Source organism: Larus michahellis, chromosome 7 (assembly GCF_964199755.1).
Source record: "Larus michahellis chromosome 7, bLarMic1.1, whole genome shotgun sequence".
In the NCBI taxonomy this organism is placed as follows: Eukaryota; Metazoa; Chordata; class Aves; order Charadriiformes; family Laridae; genus Larus; species Larus michahellis.
Window position 1 is genome coordinate 4752195 of NC_133902.1, and position 18512 is coordinate 4770706.

General features: G+C 70.3%; 2 protein-coding genes across 6 annotated transcripts; one reads left to right on the top strand and one right to left on the bottom strand.

Moving 5' to 3' along the window:
• Positions 1-1966: 1966 nt before the first annotated feature.
• On the top strand, positions 1967-10181 carry ANKRD13B (ankyrin repeat domain 13B). 3 transcript variants are annotated; one of them, XM_074593625.1, is made up of 15 exons: positions 1967-2121; positions 5635-5770; positions 6061-6185; positions 6269-6314; positions 6587-6730; positions 6859-7048; positions 7175-7241; positions 7366-7447; positions 7516-7580; positions 7663-7793; positions 7913-8070; positions 8154-8306; positions 8410-8570; positions 8742-8818; positions 8918-10181. In XM_074593625.1, the coding sequence occupies exons 1-15, from the start codon at positions 2011-2013 to the stop codon at positions 9129-9131; spliced, it is 1860 nt and encodes a 619-aa protein (XP_074449726.1). In that variant the 5' UTR covers positions 1967-2010; the 3' UTR covers positions 9132-10181. The 3 variants fall into 3 exon arrangements, with proteins under 3 accessions (XP_074449726.1, XP_074449727.1, XP_074449725.1); XM_074593626.1 differs by having other exon boundaries at positions 8742-8822; positions 8918-9255; XM_074593624.1 differs by lacking the exon at positions 1967-2121 and having other exon boundaries at positions 5250-5770.
• On the bottom strand, positions 10112-17059 carry CORO6 (coronin 6). Of its 3 annotated transcripts, XM_074593630.1 has the most exons (12): positions 16853-16991; positions 14484-14683; positions 13738-13860; positions 13129-13258; positions 12837-13018; positions 12582-12701; positions 12249-12368; positions 11725-11829; positions 11474-11619; positions 11323-11380; positions 11001-11225; positions 10112-10867 (listed from the first exon to the last, which is right to left on the bottom strand). In XM_074593630.1, exons 2-12 carry the CDS (start codon positions 14679-14681, stop codon positions 10745-10747), a joined length of 1530 nt encoding a protein of 509 aa, XP_074449731.1. In that variant the 5' UTR covers positions 14682-14683; positions 16853-16991; the 3' UTR covers positions 10112-10744. The 3 variants fall into 3 exon arrangements, with proteins under 3 accessions (XP_074449731.1, XP_074449729.1, XP_074449730.1); XM_074593628.1 differs by lacking the exon at positions 12582-12701 and having other exon boundaries at positions 16853-17059; XM_074593629.1 differs by lacking the exon at positions 12249-12368 and having other exon boundaries at positions 16853-16966.
• Between the last annotated feature and the right edge of the window lie 1453 nt (positions 17060-18512).

Below are 18512 nucleotides of genomic sequence, written 5' to 3' on the forward strand. Positions count from 1 at the left end.
GCAACCGCACCGCACCCACCCCCCGCCCCCGCTCCCGCACCAACACCTGCATCCGCACCCGCACCCGGCACAGCCCGCTCCGCCTCCCGGTGCCGCTCCTGGTCCCGGTCCCGGTTCTGGGTATCCCACCCCAGGTTCTGGGCATCACCCCCCGCCCCGGTTCGGGTTCCAGTCCTGAGCACCCCCCCGCCTGCCTGCTCCTGGGCAGCCCCCTGGTCCTGCTCCTGCTCCTGGGCATGTCCCGGTCCTGGTGCTGAGTATCCCCTGGTCCTGATCATGGTTCTGCTCCCGGACGTCTCCCTGGTCCTGATCCTGCTACTTGGCATACGCTGGTCCTGGTCCTGCTTCTGGTTGTCCCCTGGTCCTGTTCTTGCTCCTGAGTATCCCCTCGCCCAGGTCCTGCTCTTGGTCCCACTCCTGGGCATCCCCTGGTCCTATTCCTGGTCCTGCTCCTGGGCATCTCCCTGGCTCTGGACCTCCTCCTGGCATCTCCTAGTCCTGACCCCAGTCCCAGTCCTCAGTGCCCTCCTGGTCCCATTCTCAGTCCAGGGCACTGCCCTGGTCCTGTTCATCCCTCCCTCCAGGTCCTGGTTCTGATCCTGGTCCTGATCCCATCCCGGGTCCTGCACACCCCAGTCCTGGCTTGTCCCAGTCCTGCACTGGGCATCCCAGCACTGGCTCTGGGCACTCGTCCTGGATTCAGCCCCGGCGCTGGGCACCCTCCAGCCCCCTGTTCCCAGTGCCAGCTCTGGCACTGTGCACCCCACTCCTGTGCACCCCCCCAGCTCCCCACCCCGGCCCCATCCCAGGTGCACCATGGGGTGCAGCGCGGGCAGCCTCTGGGGATCCCAGGACATTGGGGTCCCCCGCCTGCCCCAGCAGTGCAGGGGTGCGCGGGGTGGGCTATGGCCCCCCTGGGGCGTTCGGCAGGGGATTTGGTGGGGGGGCGGGACTGAGGTCCATTTGAGGTCTGTTCCCCCCCTCTGGGAGCATTTATGGGAGCGGGGGGGGGGGCACCCCAGTGTCACCTTGGGGGCCCCAGGGGCAGCTGTGTGGGCTGGACCCCTGTGGCGCAGCCACCCCAGGCAGCAGCCACTGGAGCGGGGCCCGATCCTGCCCCGCACCACCACAGGCCAGGCCGTACGCCCTGCGCCGCGGGTGACCTCACCGCTGGTTGCCGGGGAGATGGTGCATGACGTCATGGGGCAGCAGGGCTGGCGGGGAGTTGGGGGATGCTGTGCGGGAACCGGGGCAGGGGGATGCGACCACCGCCATGGCCGAGCGGAGAATAGAAACGAGGGGGGTTCGCCCCTCGGCAGCGGCCCCCTGGCAGGGTGGGGGGCAGCGGGGTGGGGGGCCGGGAGCGTGGCGCCGGCGGGAGGCCGAGGCGGCCGGCGGAGGCCCAGCCTCGCATTGTTCTCGGGCAGCAGCCGGAAAACACGACGCCCGCCCCGGAGAAACGCAGGCGGAAAAGGAAACGGGGCCGGGGGCCTGCGCCTGCCGCTGCCCGGGGTGGGGGGGCTTGGACCACCCCCCCCGCACGGCCCCCACACGGCCCCTGTCCCCCGCCTTCACCCTACCCCACCATGTGCCCGGGCGCCCTGACCCATGGGGGGAGCAGGGGTCAGCCGGGAGGGGGGAATCAGCCTCGGCGGGGGGGGGGGGGGGGATTGGGGAGGGGGGTCTGAGTGCCAGCGGGGTGACCCTTTGCATCCACCCTTGCGGGGTCGGGGGCCGCGGTGATGGGCTGAGCAGTGCTGGGGGGTGGGGGCGGGGAGAGGGGGGCGAGGAGGAGGAAGGGGGCGATGCCGGGCAGGGCGACTACAAGTCCCATGAGGCCGGGCGATGCTGGAGGGAGGAGGAGGGGCGGGGGGGGGCGGGTGGGGGGGGGAACGGGACGGCGGGGGAAGCACCGGGCGGGAGGTGCCGTGGCCGCCCCGCCCCGCGCCCCCCCGCGCCCCGCTCCGCCCCGCGCCGCGCCCGCCGCCGCCGCTCCAGCATGCACGGAGGATGCTCGCGTCTTGCTCAGGCAGGAAGGGGCCGGAGGGCAGGTACCCGCTGCACTACCTCGTCTGGCACAACCGAGCCCGCGACCTGGACCGGGAGCTCAGCGCCAAGCAGGTGGGGGTGGCGGCGCAGGGCCGGGGGGGGACGACACGACACACGACACACGACACACGGCGGGGATGCGCCGCCGGTAACGGCCCGGTTCGGCTCGGGCTGATGCAATGCAGCCGGGGCTCCTGCTCGGGGCTGGGATGAGGATGGAGATGATGATGATGATGATGATGATGGGGATGGGGTCCATCCCTGGGTTGGCAGGGATCTGGGGGTGTCGTGTGTCCCCCTGCAGCCCGGGACCCTGCCAGCTGCCCCCCGGGGATGGCATGGAGCGGTGGGTACCACCCGCGGGTCCCCTGCATCCCCCGGCGCACGCAGCCCCGCTTGTCCCTCCCCACGTGTCCCCGGCTCCCTGCTAGGCCTCTGCGGGCCCCCGGCACCCCGACACGCACCCCATTTCTCAGGGTGCTGCCAGCCCCGCTGGGGGTGCAGCCCCCAGCTCCCCACCCTCAGGCTGAGCCCTTCTTGAGGGGGGAGACACAAGGCCCTGATCCTGCCAGGGCTCAGCCCCCCAGCCCACGGAGGCCAGGCAGGTTCTTCTCAGGGTGGGGGGGACCCACCATGCCCCCCAGCTCGGGAACCCCCCAGCCGGCCGGTGACAGCGGGGCCGCGGGCGCGTCCCCAGGCGGGTTCCCAGCCTCCCTCTCCCCCGTGGCGTTGCAATTCAGGTAATTAAAACCCAGCCCCGAAGACGCAGGAAACCGCAGGCGCTGGAGGGAGGCCGGCGGCGAGGTTGTGCCGAGCATCCCTGCTCCCCCAGCCCAGCTCCCGGCACCCCGGGGTGCTGAGGGCCGCACCGCATGGACCCCGGAGATGCACGAAACGGGGGGGGGACCACCGTGCCGTGATGCTCCCGCCGGGATGCAGGCGACAGCTCCCGCCACACCCGCTTCCATTGTGGGGCCGGCCGGGGGGCTGCACCGGCATCGCCCCGGTCCCCCACCCCGACGCCGGCGTTTTTATTTCCGTGGTAATTCAGGGTCATTTTTCCCAGGAGCTCGGTGCAGCGGAGATCAAAGCCGGGCGCAGGCGGCAGCAGCTCGGCGGGCGCGGGGAGGTGCAGGGGCTGCGAGGGCGGCTCCGGCCCCGCTCGCCTGCAGAGAGGATTTCTAAGCCAGCCCCCCAAGTGGAGGGGCTCTGCCATGGCCCCCACTGCCCCCGCCGCCATTTGTAGGTCGGGAGCAAATCCAGCCCTGCGTGCATCCCAGGGGTGCGCGGAGGGGGGGCCCATGGGTGCATCAGGCCAGACCCCAGAGCAGGTGGGCGTCTGGGGGAAGGAGGTGGGGGCCAGCCCAGGCTGAGCCCCCCACCTTCATCCAGGGCATCCGGGGACACGGCTCAGCCCTCGTCCCTGCTGGAGCATCCCCCGCGTAAGTGGGTCGGGGCTGGTGCCGGGGGTGATACTGGGGGCTGGGTGTCCCCCTGCCTGGGGGCTCTGCCCTCCTGCCACCCCGGGGACCCAGACAGGGCAGTGACACCACACAGCCCCCCCCTCCCTGCCATGTGCAGGTGTTTGGGGTTGGGAGGCGCTGGGGCAGCTGGCAGCATTGCTCCTCTCCGTGTCCCCATAAGGGCCCTGTGTGGGTCACCCTTGAATTGTCACCATGAGCCCCCATCCACGCTTGCCTCCACCTGGGGAGAGAGGGACAGCGAGTCCCCGTGGCAGGGACAGCACGAGGACGCGGCAGGCAGTGACACGGAGCCCATTGTGCCAGGACACCCCACATCACAGCCTGCCCCATCACACATGGCAGGGACCTGAGGCTGCACAGGGACAGCAGCGCCTGGCACCGTCTCCCGGCACTGGCCCGTGTCCCCCTGTGCCACCGGGGAGCAGGTTCTGTGCCCACGCTGAGGTCCCCCACCCTGGGGACAACCCCAGCAGAGGGGCTGCGCTGTGCCATGCGCCTGGCTGGCACAGGAGGAGGAGCAGCCGAGCTGCGGTCCTGCGCCGCACCGCTGCCATCCCGAAGCCATTCCCGTCCCTGTCCCCATCCCTGGTGGGTGTCACAGCCCCAGGATGGGCAGCACTTGGAGGTCTGTGCCACAGCCCCCGAGACGGAGTCGTCCCAGCGCCAGGGCCCGGGACCGAGCTCTCATCAGCGAAAACTGGGTCACGCCATGTCCCCCGGGGTTGGCTCCAGCGCTGCGTCCCCGCAGCGGGGACCCTCGTCCCACCCGGCGCTGGGGCAGGGCTGCGGCTGGGGAGCCGTGCTGAGCCTGCAGCACCCGTCCCCCGGCTGGGGGGCGATTGCTTTAATTAGAGTCATTTCATTAGCGCAATTAAGAAGCAGCAGTCGCCTGGAGAGCATTCGAGCAGCGCACTGGTTCCCGGGGAACTGGGGGGCTGTTTCGCTCTGGCAGTTTGGGCAGCCTGGGGGGGGTCCCCCTGCCCGGTGAGCCCCTGGGGATGAGGGGGAGGAGGATGCCCACAGCCTGGACAGGGATGGGGACATCCCCAGGGCAGAGGGACAGCAGGACATGCCCAAGAGCAAGACAGGGACAAGGACGGGGTTTGGAGACCCCACACCCCAGCCCTGCCCAGCCCCAAACTGGGGTGCCCGGTCCCAGCCAGCACCTTTGGGTGCTGCACCCCAGGTTGGTGCTCCCAGGAGTGTTCCCCCCCAAAACCCATGCCCTGTTTTGGGGTTCATCCCCACTGCCTCCTGCCCCAGCAGCATCTGAGCACCCCTTTCTGGGCACGAGGCTTCTGCCCCAGTTGGGTGCTGGGGGGGCAGAGAATGACCCCCACCCCCAGTGCTGCTCCATAAAGCCCCAAGCAGCGGCCCCAGCCCCGGGCACGGGTGCGATGCTGCACCTTGCAGGGGGGGTGGGGGTGGAGCAGGGGCCCATGGGTGCTCGATGGGCGCCCACCGCCGCTGCCGGCGGGTGAGGGATTCCTCGGGGCTGGCTGGGCGCCAGGCTCCGGGTTTGGCACAAACAATCGCAGCCCCAACGCGCCAGCTCCCCAGGGCCCGGGGATCCTCCGAGCAGCCGCTCCGCTCACGCAGCCGCCCGCCCCCGGCTCAGGCAGGGGAACACGTGCGCCCGCCGCCGCAGCCCACGTCGCCCGCCGTGCTCCCGGCCCCGGCGGAGGGGGGCTGCCGGCAGCTGCTGCCTGGCAACTGGGCAGCAGCCCCCCCTACTCCCACTCCAAATCCCAGTGGTGGGGGCTTTTCCCAGGTTTGCCGCTGCATCAAGCCGTGCAGAGCTCCATCCGCCGCGCCGGGGGGCATCCGTGCAGCCCAGCCTTGACCGTGTGGATCCATGCTGGGTGCTGGCAGCCACCGCCGCGCTCTCCCCACCTTCCCCATGGGGCTGGCAGTGGAGAGCCTTTTGGGGTGCAGTGCATGTGCATCTCTTGGGGGAGCTCAGGGATGGGGATGCTCGCCGAGATACCGGCAAATGTCGGCTTCTTTCCCTGGCTGCTCCCTCCCATCTGCAAGAGGGCACTGGGGGGGGGCTGAGGTCTGGCTGTCCCGGTGTCCCCTGAGCCCCGCAACCTCCCGGCAGGCTGACATTGAGCAGCTGGACCCCCGAGGACGCACCCCGCTGCACCTGGCCACCACGCTGGGCCACCTCGAGTGCGCCAGGGTGCTGCTGAAGCATGGCGCCGACGTGGGCAAGGAGAACCGCAGCGGCTGGACAGGTGAGCGGGGGGCTGGCTGCCTCGGTCCCCTGCCAAGCTGCCTGGGCATGGGCACGGGCACAGGCGTGGGCACGGGCACGGATAGGGGCATGGCCGCGGACACGGGCATGGGCACAGGCACGGACACGGGCGTGCTCAGCCTGGTGCTGCAGCTCCCCAAGGGGCAGCTCACGCGGTGCATGTGGCTCCTGTGCAGTGGCCGGCTCTGCCGCCCCGTGCCGTGCCGCACCGTGTCATGCCATGCCGTGCCGTGCCACCCACCCTGGGCACTGCCCCTCTCTGCCCTGCAGTCCTGCAGGAGGCTGTGAGCACCCGTGACCTGGAGCTCGTGCAGCTGGTCCTGCGCTACCGCGACTACCAGAGAGCCATCAAACGTCTTGCCGGGATCCCCATCCTGCTGGAGAAGCTGCGCAAGGTACCTCCCTCCGGCGGGGGCGCCATGGTGGGGAGGGGGATGCCAGCCACGGGCTCCTCCTGACCCCGCTGTGCTCTCTGCAGGCCCAGGACTTCTACGTGGAGATGAAGTGGGAGTTCACCAGCTGGGGTAAGCTCGGGGCAGAGCGTGGCGGGGGGAGCAGGAGTTTCCCAGCAGGGCCTCCCCCATCTCTGGCGCTGCCCCCAGCCCCAACATCCGCCCCCAGCCCCAGGACGGGGGACACCTGTCCTCTTGCCCCCCTACACTCCAAGCTTGCAGACCCCAATTCCACCGAGGTGTTGGGTTCCCGGGCACATCTCCCCTCCAGCTCAGCGCTGGCAGCCCACCCGGGGGTGCAGGGTGGCCCCACCCCTGGCTGGGCTATCGCCGTCTCTCCCCAGTGCCGCTGGTGTCCAAGATCTGCCCCAGCGACACCTACAAAGTGTGGAAGAGCGGCCAGAACCTGCGGGTGGACACCACGCTGCTGGGCTTCGACCATATGACCTGGCAGCGGGGCAACCGCAGCTTCGTCTTTCGGGGACAAGGTGAGCTGTCACCGGGGTGTCCCCCCTCGCCGGGGAGCACCGGCAGAGCCCCTTGGTGCTGCGGCAGGGCTGGGTGACGTGGTGGGGACCGTGGTTGTCCCCACACACCCTGCCCCCCCCGACCCTAGACACCAGCGCGGTGGTGATGGAGATCGACCACGACCGGCGGGTGGTCTACTCGGAGACGCTGGCCCTGGCCAGCCACGACCAGGAGGTGCTGCTGGCTGCTGTGCAGCCCACCGAGGAGCAGGTGATGGGGCGGCTGACGGCCCCCGTCGTCACCACCCAGCTCGACACCAAGAACATCGCCTTCGAGAGGTGGGCCGGGGGCAGCACCGAGTTCCCCCCCCGCCGCCCAGGGATGCACAGCCCGCCGGGGTGTCCGCACTCTTGGCTGTCCGAGCGAGACCATCCATCGCTCACGGTGCCCTGTCTCACCCCCAGGAACAAGTCCGGCATCCTGGGCTGGAGGAGCGAGAAGACAGAAATGGTGAATGGGTACGAGGCCAAGGTGAGGGGCAGGGGGATTTTAGCCTCCTGGGGGTGGGGGTTGGGGGGGTGGGGTGTATCGCCAATTTTTTTGGGGGGGGGGAGGGGGGTGTTATCCATCTCTGGTGTTTCCCCTCCTCGGGCAGGTCTACGGCGCGTCCAACGTGGAGCTGATCACGCGGACGCGGACCGAGCACCTCTCGGACCAGCACAAGGGCAAGAGCAAAGGTGGAGGCGGTGGGGGCTGGGCGGGCAGGGCGCTGCGCCGGCTCCGGCCCTCACCCCCTCTCCCGCAGGCAGTAAGACCCCCCTGCAGTCCTTCCTGGGCATCGCCGAGCAGCACGTGGGGCCCAACAACGGGGTGAGTCTGTCAGGGGGTGTCCTCATGGGTGGGTGGCCCCCCCCGCCAAAAGCCCCCGTTACCCTGCTGGGCTGTCCCGCAGACGCTGATCACGCAGACACTGAGCCACGCCAACCCCACCGCCATCACCCCCGAGGAGTACTTCAACCCCAACTTCGAGCTGGGAAACCGGGACATGGGGCGGCCCATGGAGCTCACCACCAAGACGCAGAAGTGAGGGGGGAAGGAGCGGATTGGGGACCCCCTCGGTCCCCCCCCGACCGCTGCAGAGCCCCCCAGGGTGGGGGGGGTGGGCAGTCAGGGGTCCCCAGCCTGGCGCCTGTCCCCGGCAGGTTCAAGGCCAAGCTGTGGCTGTGCGAGGACCACCCGCTGTCCCTCTGTGAGCAGGTTGCCCCCATCATCGACCTCATGGCAATAAGCAACGCGCTCTTCGCCAAACTGCGGGACTTCATCACCCTGCGCCTCCCGCCCGGCTTCCCCGTCAAGATCGGTACGGGGGGGGGAGCTTTGTCGCTGGCGTGGGTGGCGCAGCCGGCTTCCCTCCCTGCTGTTTTTCCCCTTTGTTTCCCGCAGAAATCCCCATCTTCCACATCCTCAACGCCCGCATCACCTTCGGGAACCTCAACGGGTGCGACGAGCCCGTCAGCTCTCTGCGGCACAGCCCCAGCAGCGAGGCGCCCTCGCCCAGCAGCGACTCCTCCTCCGTCAGCAGCTCCAGCTCCCTGAGTACGCAGGGCTGGGGAGGGGGGGGACGACACGGCTGGTGCAGGGGGACACACACACAAACATAACGGGGTGCCCAGCCATGCCAGCGCCTGTCTCCCCGCAGCCTCGTGCCGGGCGTGCGAGATGGACCCGGCGCTCTTTGAGGTGCCGCGGGGGTACAGCGTGGTGGGTACCCACCAGGACGCCCTGCGGGAGGACGAGGATGACCTGCTGCAGTTCGCCATCCAGCAGAGCCTGCTGGAAGCGGGCAGCGAGTACGACCAGGTGGGCACTGCCACCCCCCCATCCCGGCCCCCAACCCCGGAGGGGGGACCCCGCTGCCCACCCTGTCCTGATGCTGCCCTGGGATGCTCTCCCCATCCCTGCATCCCACGGCGGCGGGTCAGAGCTCACGCCGGGGGGCTGGGTTTTGGGGTCCTTTGCCGCCGGACACAGGTGACCATTTGGGAAGCACTGACCAACAGCAAACCGGGCACCCACCCTATGTCGCACGAGGGCCGCCGGGGAGACAGGTTGGTAAGGTCCGGCCAGCCCCCCCGGGGGGAGCGGGAGTGGGTGCTGGCCCCGTAGGGACCCCCGCTGAGAGCCTGCCCCCAACCCCTCCACCCCAGGACTCCCCAGCACACGCCGTCCCCCCGTCCCCCCGTCAGCCCGGCCCCGGGGGGGGGCAGCGGGGGGCCCAGCGCCCTGTTCCCCAGCTACGCGGAGCAGCTGCGGCTGGCCATGGCGCTGTCGGCGCGGGAGCAGGAGGAAGCCGAGCGCCGGACGCGCCAGGAGGAAGAAGAGCTGCAGCGGATCCTGCAGCTCTCACTGACGGAGAAGTGACCCCGCGCCCCCGCTGACACACCCCCCCCCCCCCCCCAGCCACCCTGATGGGGATGGGGACGCGGCCGGAGCCGTGGGGGGGGCACAGAGGGGGAGCGGGGTGGGGGGAGCCAGCGCAAGCACTGTGGAGGGCAAACAGGGAGGGGGGGTGCAGGATTTGGCCCTGGCTGGGGCGAGATTGTCCCCATAGCTGGGGTGGTACAGGGGTGGGGGGGGGACGGGGGACACCCCACAGCAGCACAGGGTTGGGGGGAGTGACAGCCCGCAGCTGGGGTGGCAGGGACCCGGGGGGGGCAACCCACAGACTGTATGCCGCCCCCGGGACAGCCCTAGCCCCCCCACAACCACCCTATGGTGTGCTGCTTGGCCCCTCAGCCTGGAAAGGCGGTAGGGGGCACATCCTACCCCAGATGGGGGGGCTGCCAGCTGCGTGCGGTCCCGGGGTGCCCCCAGAGCTGGGGGGCTCTTCCCAGCCCCCTCGGCCCCCCTGCCCAGGCGCTACCAAGTGCACTTACCCGGGAGCTGCTCTGCCTGCCAATGGGGGCGGGGGTGGGGTGGGGAGGGGGTGTCAGCCCCATTGCACCCCACAGCCAGCGTAGGGCTGCAGAGCCACCCCCCCCCCGCCCCGGCGTGGGGGTCCGCTGGGGCAGCAGAGGGGGTGCCTGTGAAAGGTCACCCAGTGTCATCCCCCTCCTCCATCTTGTCCCCTGCTCGCACCCCTTCCCCTGCTCGGATGCCCCCCCACAGCCCCCCCCTTGGCAGCACTGCACCCCCTCGTCCCGGGCACTGCCCCCCCGAGAGAAACCTTACGTCAAATGGTGCTAACCCCGGGCCCCCCGCCCCGGGCTGCTCCTCTTTGCACACAGGGGGCCAGGGGCCATGGGGGGGGAGGGGGGAGGGGGGGGCCATTCTCGCTCCCCTGGGACTTTTCGTAGCCGGTGCCGCCCCCCCCACCACCTCCATGCACCCCACAAGCAACGTCTGGGCCAGGGCCGGGGGAGCCCGAGCAGCTCCGACCGCGGCCAACACCAATAAATGCTCTTTAATGTTTGTCTCTCTCGGCCTCTCTCTGCCTGCACTGGGGGGGCGTGTGGGGGGTGTGCAGGCAGGGCCCCCCCGGCGTGGTGGTCCCACATGCCTGGTACTGGCCACGCGGCCACGGGTTGGCCAAGGCCTTTATTAAAGGGGGACCCAGGAGCAAAGGGTTGGTTGGGAGCACCCGCCGAGGGGGGTGATGGCGGGGGAGGAGGGGGGGGGGTTAGCACCGTGCCCAAGTGCATCCTGGGCGGGGGGGCCCTGCAGCCCCCATCCTGGGAGGATGCCGGTGCCCGGCTCGCAGGTCCCCGAGGAGGGATGCTCAGCAGCCCCAGCCTGCAGGCACCGAAACGGGACCCCCCCCCAGGCGCTGCAGCGGGGTGTCGGCGTGCGCCCCGGGAGCAAGATGCGGCCGATGCCTGTTGTGGGGGGGTTGTCAGGGTCTGACCCCCTCCCTGCAGCCTTGGCTCCTGGGGAAAGAACACGGCTCTGGGCTCCTGCCCTCTGCGGGGACTTGGCTTTAATCCCCGGGGGGGGCCGGGGCAGTCCTCGCCTGGCCCGCGGCCGCGGCCGCCGCGCTAGTCCGTGCCATTGGTGAACTGGCAGAGTTTGTTCTCCAGGTCGGAGATGCGCTTCTCCTGCGCTTGGACCGTCTCCTTCAGGGCACGGATCTCCTCCAGCACCTCCTCCAAGGCTGGCCGCTGTTGCGGGGGACACACACACGCACACACACGCAGGGTCACCGGGGAGCCCCCTCCGGGGTTGTCCCCCCAAAACCTCACCCCAGGCAGGGGGACAACCCCGCCGTGAAGCCCCCGTCCCCAGGACACTCACGTCGGGTTCGCAGGTGGAGTGGCTGCGGCGGGGGCCCAGGGGGGGCTTGCTGTCCAGGATGTTCTTCTTGACCACTTTCAGCTCCCGGTTCTTGACGGGGACGTAGCCGTCCCGCAGCGAGATGAGGATGGGCTCCGCGTCCTTCCCCGACAGCCACTCGTCCGCCTCCAGGGCCGGCTCGGGGCCCGGCGTGTCGGGGTACAGGTCGTCCTGGAAGAGGTCTGACTGCAGGGGTGAGGGAGACGGCGGTGAGGCGTGGTGTGTGTCCCCCCCCCCAGACTCCCTCCATGTCCCCTGGGACCACCCCCCTCCCAGGGCTCACCTTGCGCGGCACCGTCATGACGATGGGCTCGCACTTGCGTTCGTGCAGCTTGAAGAACCTGCGTGGGGCAGAGGTGGTCAGGGTCCGGCCGCTCCCCCCTGACCCCTCCGCCTCCCCCCAGCCCCCCCCCCCCTCCCCCCCCGGCTCTCACCGGGCGATCTCGCACTTGCTGACGTCCAGCCCGCGCTTGGGCATGAAGCCCATGCCCCGCTGGGGCTCCTTGCTGCTGTAGGTGTTCAGGTAGTGCACGTAGGGCGCCTCGTCCGTGATCTCGAAGTACCGGATGCTGCTGTCACCCTGCGGGCGTGGGGACAGGTGTCAGCCGGCCCCGGCACCCCCAGACCCCCAGGGACGGGGTGGCACAGGCTGGGTGCGCCCCGGGGTGGGGCGGGGGGGGGTTACCTTCCCGCAGAGGTAGACGATGCTGGAGTCGGGGTCGTAGAAGGGCAGCAGGACCCCGTTGCTCGTGTCCATCTCCTGCAGGGCGATGGGCTCCTCAAAGTTTTTCTGGGGGCCCAGAGCAGTGGAGGGGGGGGTGAGCGGTGGCCCCGAAACCCCCATCCCGGTTAGTCACACTCATTAGCCACGGCACACTGCGGGGACGGGGCTTGTCCCCTGACTCCAGGGTACGCAAGCCCTCCGGCAAGCGGTTTGGCATGCCCCCCCTCCCGGCACCCCCTGCCCCACTCCTGCTTACCTGCACGACTGGCTGCACCCCAGCCTGCCTTCCCCCACCCCGAGCCCTCCCTGCCCCCCGCCAGCCCCCTCCCCACGCACGGCACAGCACAGCACACTTGGGAACTTGACATCTTTTGGGGGAGCTGGGGATGCAGCAGGCACCCCATCCCGGGGATTCAGGGGGGTCGAGGCGGGGCGGGGGGGCGGGGGCCAAGTTCTCGGGGCAGCACTCCATGCGGGCTCGTTACCGGGTCCCACAAGCCCAGCTCCCGCTGGCTCATTCTGGTAAAGCCCGTGGTAAAGATGTGTCCTTCCCGCGTGAAGATGGCCCGCACGGGCCTCAGCCCTTCGTGGGGGGCAAACCTCTCCTGGGGGGAGGGGGAGAGAGTCAGCAGGGGGCAGGGGAAGGAGGGAAAATGGGTGTGTGGGGGGTCCGGATCTGTCCCCCAAAAACAGCCGCTGAGTCTTGCTCCTGGGGAGTGCATGTGGCTCCAGGGGTGCACGTGCGGTTGGGGAGCACCCCCGTCACTCGGTGTGTCCCCGGGGCGGCGCTGGCCGGGCCGGGAGCCGCCGTCTCGTACCAGGTCCCAGAGGCCCAGCTGCCGCTCGCTCATCTTGCTGAAGCCGGTGGTGAAGATCTTGCCATCGGCCATGAAGATGGCGCGGATGGGGCGGGCGCCGTCGTGCGGTTTGGCTTTCTCCTGCGCCGGCCGTTAGCGGGTTAAAACCAAAGACAGAGACGCGCGGGTGCGGGCGGTTAGTAGGGTCAGGCGGGCACGGGGAGGGGGGGACACCCCGCGGCGGGACGGTGGCGGGGACACAGCGGGGGCACTCACCGCCACGACCTGCTGCTTGCGGGGGTCGATGACCCGGACCTTCTTGTCCTTGCAGGTGGTGACGAGGAGGCTGCCGTTGCGGTTCCAGCCCACGTTGTAGATGAGGTCGGTGTGCATGTCCTCCAGCACCAGCAGCATCTCCCCCGTGCCCACGTTCCAGAGGATCACCAGGTTGTCACAGCCTGCGGAGGACCAACGGAGTGGATGCCCTTGCCCCGCCGATCCCCCACCAACCCCGGTGGAGGCGGGGGGGGGGGGGGGGAGGTGTGTGTGTGACCCGGGACCCCCTTACCTGCGCTGAGCAGGACGTTGCGGGCGGTGGGGTGCCACGAGATGATGCCCACCCGCTTGGAGTGTCCCTCCAGCGTCACCACCGGCTCCGTGATGTTGCGCACGGGGACGTAATCGGGGATCTGCCACACCTGGGGGGGGGGGACGGGACGGGGACGGGACACGGAGAGCGGGTCGTGGGGCAGCAGGGATCACCCCGCAGGCGAGCACTAAGCGGCTGAGGGCCTCGGAGCCAATTAACCTCATCGTTAATCCCGGCTCAGGCTGTGGGGAGGGTGGCGAGGGGATGGCAGCAGCGCTTGCAGCCCGGGGTGCGTCCCCAGCACTCGGGGGGCTGGTGGGCACAGGGAGGGGGGCACAGCCGGGGCGCACCCCCCCCCCCAAGCTATTCCTGGGTGCTGAGTCGCCGGGGCGGGTATATTTAGCGCAAACTGCTGCATCATGGAGAGAGCAGCCGCCGCCAGCGCGAACGCATGGCACCGGGGCTAAAAATAGGCCAGTGACACTTCGCAGGCGGCGGAGGAGCAGGGGGGGGATGCTCCGTGCCGCTTCCCCGGCACCCGCCGCCCTCCCCTGCTCCCCCTCTACCGCCCGGGGTCCGGCCCCTCACCATGACGGTGGTGTCCTCCGAGGCGCTGGCGATGACGTTGTCGTTGTGGGGACACCAGTCGATGTCCAGCACGGGCGCCGTGTGCCCCGTCACCAGCGGGTGGTTCTTGTCCACCCGTCCCGTCTGCAAGGCCGAGGTGCCGGGATGAGTCTCCCCAGCGGCCGGGAAGGGGGGAATTCCTGCCAGGTGGCCCTCAAGCCCCAGCCCGGCCACCACGTGGGGCCGTGGCACAAGTGGGGACAGGCAGGGGGCCCCGGCAATGGCCAGAGCTTTGCACCCGTCTCGAAGGGGGAAACTGAGGCACAGAATGGGGCTCACTGAGCATGAGGCCCCGTAGGGAGGTGGAGGGGAACGACGTGCCTCGGGAGAGGTTGTTTTGTGTCCCCTGTGATGGCGAGGAGGGGCTGGGGACCCCTTCTGAGCCCCTCTGCCAGGGTGGGCAGGGCAGACCCCCTCCCCACTGGGATGCTCCCCGGGCATCGTGTGTCCCCGAGGAATTTGGGCTGGGGAGAAAGCAGACAGGGGTTTCCCCCATCACCTCAGTTGCCCCCGGGACGTCACCCATCGCAGGTGCCAGTGACCACCCCAGGCTGCCTCTGCCCCAAGCCCCCGTGTGAGGACAGGGATATTGGGGCAAACCCGGGGGGCCGTGTGGCCACAGCAGCCCCCCAAAAGCAGAGCCCATCAGCACGCCCCCCACAATACCTCCCGGGGGGGTACCAGACCCCGTCGGCCTCCCCGCTCACCTTGGCGAGGGGCAGGACCATGAAGGCCCCCCCGCCGCCGGACTCCACGATGATGGCCACAAACTTGGGGTTGACGGCGCAGAAGGAGCTGTCCCACGTCACCTTGGAGACGCGGATGTCCTCGTACATCTGGTCGGCCTTCACCGGCTGCCCGAAGACGTGCCGGAACTTGCTCTGGCGCACCACGCGGCGGCTCATGGCTGGGGGGCGCAGGGTCAGGCCATGACACCCCCCCCCCACCCCGAGCACAGCGTGGAGGGGTTTTGGCCCCCTCGGGCCTCGCGCTCCGAGAGATCCCCCCCCTACCCTGGGCACAGGGGGGGTGCCTGGGGACACGGAGGTGGCAGGGATGAGGATGCCGGATGGTGCCTGATGTGGCCCCGATCCCGCGGCAGGGACCAGGGGCAGCGGGGGGGTGTGGGTGCTGCAAGTGCTGGGGACGGGCATCCCGCAGCCGGAGGCACTTGACGGCCGGGCAGGGACACGGCCATGCCCCATGGCTGGCACTGGGCTTGGCACACGAGCAGCTGCAGTGGAGAAGTTGGGCTGAGGGGAGTTTGGGGCGGACACGGAGGTGCCGTGCACCAGGTCACAGCTTATCCCCTCTTGTCCCATCCAGCCTTGGTGGCCCGAGGTCGCCTGGCTCAACCCAGCACCCTGGAGGGAGGCTGTGCCTCCAGCGTTGCCCACCCCACGCCTCCCCCCATGGCACCCCCGCTCCCGCGTGTGACACCCACTCTGCGCCCCCAACCCACTCGCCCGGGGGAGGGCTGGACCCAGCACAGCCACGCAGCCCCACGGGCACGCCGGGGTGCGGAGGAGCCCCCCGTGCTCAGCATGGCTCCAGGGGGGTCTCCAGCCCTCGGCCAAGCCGGGCACGCTGCCCGCAACCACCCATCTCCATCCCCAGCCTGCGCTGCTCCTGGGACCTGCCTGGGGGCACTGAGCCCCTCAGGACCCCAAAAACCCCCGGTGCTCTGCAGCACCCATGAGCCACTGACCACCCCGGGGGCTCCCCTACGCTCTTTTGGGGCCTCAGCCATTGCCAGGGGCCACATCCAGCCACCAAACCACGTCCCAGAGGGCCGGGCAGCGCTGCCCACAGCCTGCGGGGCCGGGGCGGGCAGAGGTAGGAGCAGATCCACTCCTCCGCGTCCCGGCCGGTGGCTTTTGGCCAGGGCATGTGCAGCGCCAAGCCAAGCCACATCTGCCCGGTCCCTGGGTGTCCCCAGCGATCCCCATGGCCCTTCAGCATCGCCCCTGGCCTGGCAAAGTGGGTGCGGGTCAGAGATGGGCGCTGAGGGACCTGGAGCCCTGCTACCGAGGGGGGCTGGACACTGGCACCGCTGGTGTCACCCCCATGGCCCTGGGCACGGTCCCCAGCCCTGGGGAGGAGTGAGTGGGCTCCGCGGGGACGCCCTCCGGGTGTTTTACAGCACCTCATCCATTGCTGGGGGGAGCAGAGCTCGGGGTGTGGGCATGGAGGGGAGGGGGCGACGGCCTGGCTGGGTGGGCAGAGTGCAGGCAGGGTGCAGGCAGGGTGCGGGGTGCAGGCTGGGTTGGGCAGGGTGCAGGTGGGGTGTGAGCGGAGTTGGGCAGGGCGCAGGCAGGGCTGCATGGGGTGCAGGCAGAGTTCAGGCAGGGTAGAGGCAGGGCGCAGGCAGGGTGCTAGCGGTCTGCAGGCAGGGTGCAGGCAGGGCTGAATGGGGTGCAGGCAGAGTTTAGGGAGGGTAGAGGCAGGGTGCAGGCAGGGTGCTAGCGGTCTGCAGGCAGGGCTGAATGGGGTGCAGGCAGAGTTTAGGGAGGGTGCCAGCAGGGTACGGAGAGGGTGCAGGCAGGGTGCTAGCGGTCTGCAGGCAGGGCTGAATGGGGTGCAGGCAGAGTTCAGGCAGGGCGCAGGCATGACAGCTGGACGGGGTGCAGGTGGGGTGCAGGCAGGGCGCTAGCGGTCTGCAGGCAGGGTGCAGGCAGGGCTGAACGGGGTGCAAGCAGGGTGTTAGCAGGGTGCGGGCACGATACGGGCAGGGCGTAGGTGGGGTCGGATGGGGTGCTTGGAGGGAGCAGGCAGGGTGCAGGCAGGGTACGGGTGTGACACAGGCGGGGTGCAGGCAAGGTGCAAGGCACGATGCAGGCAGGACGGCCCCGCTCCCCGCTCCCCGGCCGTGCCATTACGTTGCCACAATTGAATCCGCAGCGGCTGCTCGGGAACGACCAGAGGTCACTTTCCAAATATAGCCATCTCCTGCCGGGCGGCGGGCGGGCGAGGGGCCGGGGGGCCCGGGGGGCCGCAGCCCGGCGCCCCGCCGCCCCTTCCCTCCCTCCCGGCGCCCGCCGCCCGTCCCGGCCCCCGCCCGCGCCCCGGCTCCCACCTGCGCTCCGCGGCTCCTCCGCGCCCGGCGCTGCGTCCCGCTCGGCTCCGCCCGGCTCCGGCCCCCGGTTCCCCGGTCCCTCTCCGCTTCCCCCCCCCACCCCCCACCCAAAGCCGAGCCCGGCCCGGCCCCGCTCCGCTCCGCCCGGCGCGGCTGGGCTCGGCACCGCGCAGTGCCGCTGCCGCAGAGAACAGCTGAGCCCAGCCGGGCGCCGGGGCCGGTACAGCCCCCCCGCGGCGGGCACCGGGAGAAGGGGGGGGGGCCCGGCCCGGCCCCGCCTGCCCCCGCACCCTGCCCGGCCCCCAGCCCCCTGCCTGCCCCCCCCCGGCTCTGCCCGCAGGGATGGGGGCAGCCCTGGCACAGCCAGCACTCGCTCCCTCCCCAAAAGAGGGGGGGGGGCTTAGGGGTGCCCGCAGCTCCCGCCCCCCCCCCCCCCCCCCCCGGCACGGTGCATGGGAGCCCCATGGCCCAGCGCTGCGGGGGGCTGGGGCGGGGGGGCAGAAGCCCCTCTGCCCCCTCCTGCCAGGCAGCGTCTTCCTAAAGCACGGGGGGAAAGCAAGGGGAGGGTCAGCCCTCGACACCCCCAGGCTGTTGTCACCCCCCGCCCTCCCCCGGGTCACCTCTGCCCAGGGCTCAAGCGGGACACAGGGCTGCTGGGCATCCCACAGGGATGGGTCCCCCCTGCACCCTGGGGCCGACCCAGCCCCACAGAGACCCTCGCCATGGGCTGGCCCGGGGGCTCCCGACACCCACCGCACCCTGTGGGCTCACCACCTCCCCCCCCCCACAGGGGCAAGGGGGCTACAACCCCCCCGGGGGTGAGCCCACATCAGCCCCAGCCTTGCATAGCGGGGTGGTTACAGGCACATCCAGAAGCCAGATTTGGGATTTAGCAGAGCCCAGCCCCGCAGGGATGCCCTGGCCCAAGGGGATTAAGGGATTCTGGGGCTCGGGGACCCGTGGGAGGGGAGCCACGGTTCCTGGAAAGGCAGCAAAGCCCTGGACCCTACAAGGCCACCGAGCGGAGCCGGACGAGCATTGGCTGAGCCGGGCAGGAGGGGGCAGCTGGCAAAAAGGCAGGGAAAAGGTGACATCCTTGCTCACCCCACCAAAGGGGTGTCAGAGAGGGAGAGCGGGGGCTGCAGAGCCCCCCCCGCCTACCGCATCCCACCATGGCCCTGGCTTGCTCTGCCCTTGGAGCTCGGGGGTGCAGCAAGCCCCGTGTCCCTTGTCCCCATCTCCAAGCCACAGCCCCAGTGAATGGAGAAAAGGCCCTGGGAAGCCTTTTCCCTGCCAGTGCGGGAGGGTGGGGAAGGACGGGGCACCCTAGGGACACTGCCACCCCCCCAGTAATGGCCCTGCACCCCTGGCCCCACACCCTGGTGCCCGCTCAGCCCTGGCCGAGCGGAAGCTTCACGCAGGGAGGGTGAGGCTGAGCTCCGGGGGATTTGGCTCTCTCCGTACCCCCTTGCTCGCAGACCCGCTGCCAGAGGGAGCCCGCAGAGACCTTTGCGCCACGCTTTCCTGCCACGACAGGGGACAGGATGGAGCAAAACCAACTCACCCGAGATGGGCCGTTTCCCAGCGCAGAGATCCACTCGCGCTGCGGTTGTTCGGCGCTTGGATTTGGCTCAGCTCCTGGGCGGGCCATGGTGGGTCT

Excerpts from the sequence above, each read along its gene's own strand:
- CORO6 (XM_074593630.1), bottom strand. The coding sequence starts at position 14,681 with ATGAGCCGCCGCGTGGTGCGCCAGAGCAAGTTCCGGCACGTCTTCGGG. Across the intron at positions 13,259-13,737 it reads CGGAGGACACCACCGTCATG|GTGTGGCAGATCCCCGATTA; the intron begins GTGAGGGGCCGG and ends CCCCCCCCCCAG. Across the intron at positions 12,702-12,836 it reads GCAAGCAGCAGGTCGTGGCG|GAGAAAGCCAAACCGCACGA; the intron begins GTGAGTGCCCCC and ends CGGCCGGCGCAG.
- ANKRD13B (XM_074593624.1), top strand. The coding sequence starts at position 5,389 with ATGCTGGGTGCTGGCAGCCACCGCCGCGCTCTCCCCACCTTCCCCATG. Across the intron at positions 7,448-7,515 it reads GCACAAGGGCAAGAGCAAAG|GCAGTAAGACCCCCCTGCAG; the intron begins GTGGAGGCGGTG and ends CCTCTCCCGCAG. Across the intron at positions 8,571-8,741 it reads CGGGCAGCGAGTACGACCAG|GTGACCATTTGGGAAGCACT; the intron begins GTGGGCACTGCC and ends CGCCGGACACAG.